General features: G+C 45.1%; 1 protein-coding gene across 1 annotated transcript; it reads right to left on the reverse strand.

Moving 5' to 3' along the window:
• Nucleotides 1–1,627: 1,627 nt before the first annotated feature.
• On the reverse strand, nt 1,628–9,844 carry LOC124170373. The gene is made up of 4 exons (XM_046549094.1): nt 9,100–9,844; nt 2,658–3,030; nt 2,214–2,564; nt 1,628–1,901 (listed from the first exon to the last, which is right to left on the reverse strand). The coding sequence occupies exons 1-4, from the start codon at nt 9,842–9,844 to the stop codon at nt 1,628–1,630; spliced, it is 1,743 nt and encodes a 580-aa protein (XP_046405050.1).
• Between the last annotated feature and the right edge of the window lie 1,852 nt (nt 9,845–11,696).

Consider the following 11,696-nt stretch of genomic DNA (forward strand, 5'->3'; position numbering starts at 1 on the left):
GTGACAACTTTGTTTAAATTAATGATGAAAACCAAACCCATTGAAAATACCTTTGTATATTGTTTTATAAAGAAAAGATACCAATAAAAAAATATTTGAAACAATAAACCGGTTCGATCTCGTCCGATCACCGAAGTTAAGCAACGTCGGGCCCGGATAGTACTTGGATGGGAGACCGCCTGGGAACACCGGGTGCTGTTGGTATAACATATTCATTTTTTTCCAAACCCTAAGGAGAACGAATCACACTTTTCCGTCGAAATTTGTACCTAGAAAGGTGTGCATCTTAACGCCTCGCGGGCACGAGAACTGGAACCTTCTTTGCAAAAATAGTGATAAAAACCAACATTCCTTCACATCTGAATATTAACGGTCACCGTACTCTTATTTTTTATGAAGGACAAAAGAAGACCATGTGCCCGCTGCCATGAAGAGGGTCACATCCGGACTGCCCAAAGACTGCCCAAGAAACGAAATCGGCAGACGTTTCGCGGATGTGGCGACTTCGGCTGTCTCTGCACATGCCGACGATGAAGAGACGGTGGCGGACATAGCCCAGCAGCTATCATTAACGGAGGCCGATCGCAACAAACATCGCTCCAGCCGTGAAGAGGCTCCCCTCCCCCTCCGAAATGTATCACTTATTTGAATGTTACTAGGCGCTTATTTTGTTGCTAGTTACTCGGATTCCTCAATTGATTTGAGCCTACCTCGTATTAAAGCCTGAAATCATCTATTTAAATCGTGAAATTTACAATTTATTTTTTCCCTACATTACAGGAAACAGGTATTGAGAGAATTAGCTGTGTTCAAGCAACTACAGCTGGGAATAGTGAATCAATTCAAGCAATACTTGATGCGGTTTGCAACACAAAAACGTCGAGCAATACCATAAAATTTTCCACAGCGGACGATGGAATATATGGAGCAATTGATTGGATCTCTTGGCAATGAGTCGGTGAAGAGTGATACGGTAGGCCTGTTTTTAAGTCCTAGTTTATTATGTTTCATTTAATATTCATGCTTCAGATGTCTTTTTGACTTGTTAGTTTACTATAAACTTCATGAAAATAATTTTGTGGCATCAAGTTAGGGCTGAACCTGGCCAAAAAATCATGAAATTAATATTGTAGGCTTGTTCGCATGAAAGTAGTTATGCCTAACTCATTTGTTGCGTATTACAAAAAATAAAGGCACGTTAGCTCCTTTCTGAATAAAGATTTAATACTTGACCAATAAAGTAAGGCGGACGAGACGTCGCGGAGTACATGGAGAGAAGAGTTCTTTACAGCTCTGAGGTAGGCGAGAGAGAGAGAGAGAGAGCCGAGCGGACAGGTGCTCACCGCAACGTGAGGTGCGCTAACAAACTGCGCCGTAGTCTTCCCCTAGCGGCGAGAGCAGGGACTAAAAATCCCGCAAGGGCGCACAATTGAAAACCAAAAAAAAAAAAATCTGCAACATACCGCCCGCCTCGTCCATGACGAAACAATACATTTGATACATTTGAAAAAAGAGAAACATTTAAACGAAAGAAAAGGAACCTTATCAAACAACAACAACAACAACAAAAAAAATGCCGCCCGCCGTGAAAAAACATTTTTTACAGAGGTATCAGAAAAAAAACAAATTACATTTCTTCAAAAGTCATCTTCTGGTCTCCAATCACTCTTCGGAGATGATGTTTCACAGATTTGACTCCGGCTTCCCACAGGCCGCCGAAGTGAGGTGCATACGGAGGATTGAAAATCCAATCAGTCCCACAGGTGCTGAGATCTCCCGAAGCTTTTTCGTAGAAGGAGGAAGCTGCTTTAAATAGGCTTCTCAGTTCCCTGTCAGCACCTCTAAAGTTGGTGGCGTTGTCGCTGAAAAGTTTCAAACAACGGCCTCTCCTCGAAATAAATCTGCGAAAGGCAAGAGTGAAAGCATTAGAGGACAGATCAGAGACACATTCCAAATGAACTGCTTTTGTGGACATACAAACAAATAGGCAAATATAGCCCTTACAACATTTATGTCCTCGACCCTTCGTAGTTCTCAGAAGTACAGGGCCAGCAAAATCCACACTCGAAAAGGAAAAGGCCTTTTGGGGCTTCAGTCTCTCCACAGGTAGGTCCCCCATCAGCTGATGCGCAGATTTAGTGCGGAATTTGGCACAGACACCACACTGTCTTATTACTTGTTTTACCAGAACCCGGTTTCGGATTATCCAGTACTTTTGAGCAAGGTGGCAACGGGTGAGTTGTTGTCCCCCATGAAGCGTCGCTGCATGAGCATGCCGAGCAAGTAACAGTGCAAGATGGCATTGCTTGGCGATGATTATGGGATGTCTCTCGTCATATGACAAGACAGCGTTCTTTAATCTGCCACCCACTCTGATGATTCCTTTCTCGTCGAGGAAGGGTTGCAAAGGCAAGAGAGGTGAGGACTTGGGCAGAGGCTTGGAGCTTTTGAAGCAGTCAAATTCTAGTCCAAAATATCGAGACTGCGAGCATTTAATCAGGCAATCTAAGGCAGCGGCACGCTCCTCGGCAGTTATGTGGCCAAGGCGTGCACGATCTTTGTTCCTGCAATTATACAAAAATCTTAAACAAAAGGAAATTATCCTTAGCAAACGTAAAATACAAGAATATTTAAGGAAAATGTCACCAAAGTCTGACGCTTGAGCGACATGACATGTCAGTTTCTCTGCACCCTTTAGCTCCACATTTTCGGAGCCATCCGAAACTGTAGGTTCTCTGCTCCAGGCTGTCTCCTCTTTTGCAAGCCAATGTGGTCCATTCCACCACAAAGGATGCCGAATGAGTTCATCAGGGTCAATTCCTCGGGTGGCTGCATCGGCTGGGTTGTGGGCGGTACAAACGTACCTCCAGCTGACCATGGGCAGGGCTGACTGGATTTCAGAAACTCTGTGTGCCACGAATGGTTTCCACTTGGACGCGTGGCCTCGGATCCAGGAGAGGGTGACCTTGGAGTCAGTCCATGCGAAGACAGCAGGAACCTTTTCCAGGCGGAGTCCACCGATGAGCTTTACTAAAAGACAAGTTAGTAGCACAGCAGCACACAATTCTAGTCTGGGGACACTAATTGTTTTAACTGGGGCCACTTTAGTCTTCGCTACTAACAAATTTACTGATACTCCATGCGTTCGGTCTGACACACGTATGTAAACTGCAGCCGCATAGGCACGTAGTAGTAGTGTTTATTTTATAGGGTGCGTCGGCGGCTAAGGCCATTTTGCACCACTCACTGACTGGTATTGATCAAGGGGATTAGGCCCGTTCTGAAATTAACGTGTCAATAATTTACAAGAGGTATCATTTATATTTTATTGAAAAGTCGAGTTGAGTGTAGGAATGCTATCAGTCGGGAAATGTTTTCGGGAGTGTCTCCTAGTACCTCAGCTAGGTTGACTCCGAGGTTGTGATTCACCCGTGCAGTACGATATCTTGCACAGTCCGTCAGGATATGTCGCACTGTTAGTGGACAATCGCAATTTAAGCATTGGGGCTGTATTCTGTCTTCGGTGAAGAGGTATGAATGGGTTAATAAGCAGTGACCAATTCTTAAGCGTGTTAAAACCACTTCCTCCCTGCGGACATTTCTTATAGAGGTCTGCCACGCAGTTATTACGGGCTTTATTTCCCGACGTTTGTTATTTTGGATTTCGAGCCATTGCGTCTTCCAATTTTGTCTAATCATACCCCTCATGGCATTCCCTAAATCTTCCGCTGGCATTAACTGAAAATCTTTATCCGGAGACCTGAGCGCATCTTTGGCTGCAGAGTCTGCTTTCTCATTCCCTGGTATGCCCACATGTCCAGGGACCCAAGCGAAGCTTATAGTGGTCCCTTTTTTACTCAGGGATAACAGAGTGCTTTGTATGTCCTGAACAATGGGGTGACAAGGAGAATAAAGAGATATGGATTGGAGAACACTGTAAGAATCTGTACAGATCATAAATGACGCAACACTGTTTTTAATGGATCGGAGAGCAATCCTAATGGCAGTGAGCTCAGCCGTAAAAATGGAACAGTACGGATGCAATTTTGCCTTAAGGACTCCATGATATGGGGATACCACAGCGCACCCACAGGCGGTATCCGATTTCGAACCGTCAGTGTATACGAACGTAGATTCGGAGTTTTCGGCGCGGAATTCCTTGAAAAGTTGTTGGTATTCTCCCGGCATAGTAGTAGATTTAGAGCAGCGAGTAAGATCAAGTCTCAAAGCTGGCCGGGGAATTAACCACGGCGGCACGTTGCTGTACCCAGTGGGGTACGTGGCGGGCAAGGTAAAATTGCGTTCTGCGATTAGGTTTCTGAAGCGAACACTAAGAGGTTTAGTCGATCTTGTCTTTCGGTTAAAAAGGTCTAAAAGCAGTGGGTGAGAAATAATGTTAAAACAGGGGTGGTTCGGCGCGGATAAAATTTTTGTGGCATAATTGCACATCAACGTCTCTCTGCGATTGACAAGGGGAGGCTCTCCTGTATCGGCGTAAATGCTCAAGACAGGGGAGGTCCTGAAGGCACCGGTTGCTAAACGCAGTCCCGTATTATGAACCGTCGAGAGCGGTTTCATGTAGGTCTCACGGGCGGATGAGTACACAATCGATCCGTAGTCTAGCCTTGAACGTACTAATGCTCGATACAGCATAAGCATTGAGGTACGATCCGCGCCCCATGTCGAATGTGACAGAAACCGTAAAATGTTCAGAACTTTGAAGCATTTGTCTCTTAGAGCTCGGAAATGTTCGCGCCAATTCAGGCGCCGGTCCAATGTCATACCCAGAAATCGGGCGTTCTCAACGTAAAGAAGCTCATTACCATTGAGATATAGGGACGGTGGGGCTTGTACACCCCGTCCTCGGTAAAAGTGAATGCATTTCGTTTTCTCAGTAGAGAAACGGAATCCATTCCTCTGAGACCAAACGGAGAGCTTATTCAGAGTCAGCTGGATCAGCTTAGAGGCATTCGTTAATTTTGATGACCTGCAGAAAATAGCGAGGTCATCAACAAACAAGGAGCCCATAACTGGGGAGCGGATACACTCGGTCACATCGTTTATCGCAATGGCAAATAGGGTCACGCTCAGTACGGACCCCTGGGGTACTCCATTTTCTTGTGGATATAAGGTAGATAGATATTCACATATTCTAACTTTAAAAACTCGGGCATACAGAAAATTTTTAATGAAAATAGGTAGATTTCCTTTAAACCCCCATTCATCAAGTGTCTTCAGAATTTTGTACCGCCAAACACGGTCATACGCTTTCTCTAAGTCGAAGAACACGCCAATTACGTTTTGCCGCAAGAGAAATGCTTCCTGAATGAGACTGTCAGTCCTGACGAGATGGTCGGAGGTTGACCTACCCCGTCGAAAGCCGCACTGGATATCCGAAAGAAGGTTCCGCCGCTCCAACCACCAAACGAGACGACGGTTGACCATTCTTTCCATCACCTTGCATACGCAGCTGGTGAGAGATATCGGTCTATAGTTGTTTGGGTCCGATCCATCTTTTCCTTGTTTAAGGATGGGTACGACTATGGACTCCCTCCAAGGGTCTGGAAAACTACCCTCTGACCAAATTTGGTTAAGGGATCGCAGCATATGGGGGAGTGCTTCTTTGGGAAGATTTCTTAGAAAAGCGTTATGCACCTTATCTATTCCTGGTGAGCCGTCACGGGATTCGAGGATGGCGGAGGTCAACTCCCACAGAGAAAAGGGGTCGTTGTAAACCTCGCCAGAGTCTCTCGGGTTAAAGGTAAGAGGTATCGTCTCATTCTGCTCTTTCAGTGTTCTAAATGGTTCGTCGTAGCTGCCGTTACGACTCGTCTCCGCAAGTCGACGTCCAAAGCACTCGCTTATTTCGGGAGGTGTCGTCAGAACTCGGTCAGTCTCCTTCAAGGATGAAATTGCAGGGTTGTGGTTAGAGCCAGAGATGCTTTTAATCTTCCTCCAGATGTTGGATATGGGAGTCCTGTGGTTTATAGAACACACAAACTCCTCCCATGAAGCTTTCTTGGCCTCCTTAACCACTTGCCAAGCTTTCGCTCTGAGGCGCCGGAAGGCGGTGAGATTTGTCGCCGTAGGATATTTGCTAAAGATTCGGAGTGCCCTCTTTCGCACCTGTATAGCTTTTGCGCACTCCTCGTTCCACCAAGGAACTGTGGGCCTGTGAGATTTGCATTTAGAACGGGGTACGGTGGAATTTGCGGCTTCTAGAATGTTATCTGTGAGTACTTTTATGTTCCCCACACCATTCACATTGTCGTCGTGGTTAAAATAAAAATTTCTTTTAAAAAGAGACCAATTGGCCTTGCGGACAACCCAATTGCTTGGTTGAGTCGGACGGTGGATAAAACCGCCACCTTTAGTTATTAAAATAGGGTAGTGGTCGCTACCGCATAAATCTTTATGTACGGACCACTAAAGCCTAGGCATTAGGCCACCTGTCGTAGGCCATACTTAAGTCGATACACGAGAAGGTACCGTTGAAGCTGTTGAATCGAGTTTTTTCACCGGTGTTTAGTAAAAACAAGTTAAGGTCATTGATAAAATTTGTGACTATGTGTCCCCTTTGATTGCACTGAGTTCTTGTGCTACCCCATAGGGTGTCGTGTGCGTTGAAGTCACCCATTAAAACATAGGGCCGAGGTAACTGACGAACGAGGGATTCTAAATTAACTCGACTCACAGGTGCACCTTCCGGCAGATATACGTTGCAGAGAGTAATTGCCTCGGGTGCGTGTACTGTCACTGCAATTGCCTGCAGCGGAGTGTCCAATTGCACTCGTGAGGTGTATAGGGCCTCCCGAATAGCAATTGCCACTCCACCCTGGGCTCGCTGACCACTGGTGTCGTCATGTCTAAAAAATTTAAAACCTTTTAAAACGGTCTTGTCTGTCAGCTTAAAATGCGTCTCTTGCAGGCAGATGCAGACGGGGTTATAGTCTCTAATTAAAACAACCAGCTCTTCCTTGTGCCTATAAAAACCATTCATATTCCATTGTAGAATAAAATACATGGTTTAAATTGTTAAAATAAATAAATAAATATGTTAAAATCTGGAAATGTACGTATGTACACAGTGAGCGGAGGATCAACGTTTTAACCGCTGTTTCCTCTGCTTTATCCTGGCCTGGAACACTTCTGTGTCCGAGACACAGAGGTCTTCTTCCATGGCATCATATTGTGCATCTTTAGAGGATGTGGGTGGGGGTGTTTTATCCCGCTTATTCCCAGCATCCTCAGAAGTAGATTTTGGGTTTTTCTTAGGGGAAACCGCCTTAGAATGACTTTTCCTGTCTGTGACTTTATTAATTTGCTTTTCTGTTTTTTTTGGTTCTCGTATGGGCATCTTCGTGCTCTCAATGCGAAAATCATTATAAGTCTGAGTAGAGATGGTACATGTAGTTTTTTTAGTGGTGGTTGCGACTATTTGCGAATACGATTTTGAAAATGTTGGGGCCATCTGTGACCGGTATTTCATTCGTGCCTCGGAATAGGGGATTCTTTCCAGGGTCTTTATTTCCACTATCTTCCTTTCATCTTTCATGACGGGACAATCTCAGGAGTACGATGGATGCGTGCCCTCGCAGTTGACGCAGAAAGGCTCCGATGAACATTTCTCACCGTCATGCTTGTCCTTGCCACAGCTCGGGCAGGTGTTGTTGCCCTCACATCGCGGTGCGATGTGGCCGAATTTTTGGCATTGAAAACAACGCATCGGGTTGGGAAAGAAAGGTCTCACAGGTACCGATTCATATCCTAGGTAGACTTTGCTCGGGATTTTATCCAAACCGAACGTGAGGATTACCGAGGTAGTATTAATCACTTCACCGTTACGCTTCGTTGTAAGTCGTCGACAATCAATGACACCCTGGGAAGCCATCTCCTTCTTAATTTCGTCTGGTTCGACATATAGTAGGTCGTAGTGGCTTATCACACCCCTAGATGTATTTAGAGTACGGTGGATCTCGACATTGATTGGTATATCGTGCAACTTTTCTACTTTTAACAATTTTTCGGCTTGTACGTTATTGGCTGTTTCGATTAATAGGGAACCATCTCTAAGTTTCTTTACTGAGTTTGGCTCTCCTGGAATGATGGCTTGAAGTGCTTTTTTAATGAAGAAGGGAGAAACCTTTTTCAAATTTTCGCCGTCCTTGGAGCATTTCAATGACAGAAACCGTTTTGCTCTTTCGAATAACTGTTCTCCTCCGCCCGTGTCCGGGCGGGATCTCTTTGGTGGAGGAAGAATTTCAGACTCCATACTACGTTATATTTCATCCCCTGGGCTCCCCACCCACCACGGAGCCACACATTCGGGACGCCACACCGAGATTCGGTGTGGTCGCCAGGGCTACCCAAGGGACATAGGAACCTTCGAAAGGGGGTCTCTTTCGGGTTAGAACCTCCAGCGCGGGGGCCCTCCGAACCCACACGCCTTCAGCCGCCCTACGGAGACCCCCATATCTTCAGCACTAACCCGTCCTGGCGTACGCTCGGAAGGAGCCGCCAAGCTCCCCAGCCGCCAGGAGCCGATTGACCGAGCTGGGCTCTTCTCGGCCGCCCGTTTTGCGGGGAATCCAGGGCCGAAGTGGGGTGTTGAACTCCGGCCCATACCGGGTATCCGACGCCCAGCTGGGTGCCGGAGAGCTCACCCACCAGGATCCCCTTCTCCCCCACGTACGGGTCTCCACGCACGGCAAACACGTGGGTGATTCTGGACGCCAGATCTTACGGCTACTCAGAGCAGCAGTCACATGCTGTCTGGACACTATCCGAGCGAGCGACGGGGTTTTTTTAAGAGCTTGTCTCCTCGGTGGGCTCGGGTCCGTGGGGGCGCGACTCCCCAAAGGAAGAGATAACTCTCCTCCCCCCGTGCGGGGGCATAGGCACGTTCTGAGGCATCACTAAACCCATGAAAAGTAACATTTGACAAATTTTCATTTGAAAATTGATTCCAACGAGGAACACTTAATAATTCTAGCTTGATTGAAGATTGAGTTGCTAAGCGCTTCTCAGACATATGAAATAATCTTAATACGGATGATCGTGAAGAAGCTAAATTAGAAACATCCGCTTTTAGAGGCAAACGCACAACATAACGTCCATCTGAATTTCTTGTATGCGTTTCCTTGAAATGATTTTCACAGCGAGTGTCCTCTTCTGACATTGGAGATTCTGAGGGAACCTCCTCCACTTCCCAAAATCTTTGCATTTCAGCTGTTAGGTTATTGTAAGCTTCAATATGCATTAAGGTCACGGAATTTTTAACCAGACAGTCCTCAGAAGAGCATTCCACTGGACCTAACAATACCCATCCAAACGGTGTTAGCCTAGCGTTAGGAGAGCCGGCGGGCCCTTGGCGGAAACCATCTAAAAATAGGGGTCCGCAAACATCTGCTCCCAGTATGAGGTCAATTTTTGATGGGATTGCAAAGTCAGGGTCAGCAAGCGTTATGTCAGTTAAGTGAGGCCAATGTTCACGTTGAACATAATTAGACGGAATCAAAGAGGTTAACTTTCTAAGAACTAAAGCTTGTACTTTGAGTTCAAATCGAGGATCAAAACTTGAAAGAATACGTAAGTTCACTGCACTGGTTGAAACACCAGTTTCACACCCATGAACACCCGTAACCGGAACATTTACAATTGTCTTTCTGAGCTGTAAAGTTTGAACGACCCACTCTGAAACAAAAGAGGAATCAGAAGCAGTGTCCATCAAAGCTCGAACTGTAAGCAATTTTCCAGACGGGGCTTCAATGTTAACGCAAACTGTGGCTAAAAGAACAACCCTTTTTGTAACCACCGAGCAACTAGATGCTCCTGCCTGTTCCATGGGTACGGAAGCTGGAGGAACTAAGGCCGGTGACTCGGAAACAAAATAACTGTTCGTAGGAAATTGAGTTGTTCCTTCTGTCCTAGGGGGAAAGCACTGATGAAGTAAGGTATGATGTTTCTGATTACACACCAAACATCGGCCAACAGATTTGCAAAGTCTTGTCCCATGCTGTTTAGATAGGCAATTAAAGCAAAGTGAATGTTTATGAACCTGTTCTTTGCGTTCATTTGGCATCATACTTTTAAACACAGAGCAGTAGCTCAAAGGATGCCCATTGGAGCATAAGAGGCATCGCAAGGTGCTCTTGTGTGATCGCTTAGTGGATGACGTATGAACTAACGATCGCGTTTTAGATCTTTGGTTACTAGAAAAATCACGTCTGGCTTCGCTTTGAGATGCAGAAGTACTTGCAGAATCTAACTCCTTCGACGCGTCCAGGGCATGAATTCTAGTCTCCAAAAAAATAGAAAATCCCTCGAATTTAGGAACAGTATTCATGTCTGTTTGTGACAACTCCCACATCAGACGAGTAGACGAATCTAATTTTCTTGTCAGAAGAAACACAAACCATTCGTCCCACTGTTCAACCGGTTTGCCAAGATTTTGAAAAGCTATTACAGTCTGACGAAACTGATCTAACACCCTTTTTAGTTCAGCGGAGGTGGGCTATTGCACAGGAGAGAGTTCAAATAAATTCTTCATATGAATATTAGAAAGAATTCTTTTACTCCCATAGCGCTGCTCAAGATCATTCCATGCGCCCTGATAATTAGCACTGGTAACAGGTGTATTTTCAATCACTTCTGCGGCACTACCACGCAAATGAGTTTTCAAATAAAGTAATTTGTGCACATCAGACAGATCTGGCACTTCATGTACTAGTTTTTTAAATTGATCGCGAAAACTCTCCCACTCCAACACATTACCCGAAAAAGTAGGCAATTTAATTTTCGGAAGTTGCGAATGAATACTGACACGCGATATATCACCCGATGCGTCATGCTTGACGTCGGTTGGAGCACATAAGGAATTCAAACACGAGGCTATATTAGAACACGCGTCAATGTAATGCTCTTCTATTTTAGAGAAAATATCTTCAGAAACGTAGGTAGTCTTGGCTACCTCGGGTTTCTCTAGCAGTGCGTAGTGCTTTGACAAGAAATCATCCCAGTACGAAGAAATTAATATTTTTCGCTGTTCTAGGACAGTGCACGAGAGATTATCAACCCCTCGTTTTAAAGTATTAGCCCAAAATCTTGAAATTAATTCTCCTCTCTTTAATTGAGATTGAATAAGTTTTTCAAGTTCCTCAGACATAGCGTTAAGCTAAATTGACACGGTCATTCAGATTAAAGGAACTTAATATGAAGACTGAGGTGAATGGGAAGCACATAAGGTCCCATTGGAAGGCACAATTCAGTCCCGTAGTTCAGAAAATGTTCTCAATCAAGTTTTCAAGGTCGGCATGAAAGTGGCCGTCGACGTTAGTATCATAACTCCCTACGCCAAAAAGTGACTCAGAACAAGTGTTGAGAATGAAGCACTTCAAGTCAATGAATAATATTTGATGCAAAAGTTCACACGTGACTCAATAGAAGCAATATCCACGTTGAGGTTTAAATGAAAGTTCACTTAAGTTCACATAAAAGAAAGTTCTTACCGAAAATTTCACTTGAAATTAGGGCAGGCACACTGCTGAAGAGGAAGAAAGACGTTTTCTTTTCTTCGTAGATTCAGGAAGCAGAAGACAGGAACCAGCAATGGTGGATCAGGAACAACGTGGTCTCTTGAAGTCGACGTTATTAATAGAAATTATTAATCGGCAAGTTTTACTTCTCTCCTACCGCGA

The sequence above is a fragment of the Ischnura elegans genome, chromosome 13, assembly GCF_921293095.1.
Source record: "Ischnura elegans chromosome 13, ioIscEleg1.1, whole genome shotgun sequence".
Taxonomy (NCBI): domain Eukaryota; kingdom Metazoa; phylum Arthropoda; class Insecta; order Odonata; family Coenagrionidae; genus Ischnura; species Ischnura elegans.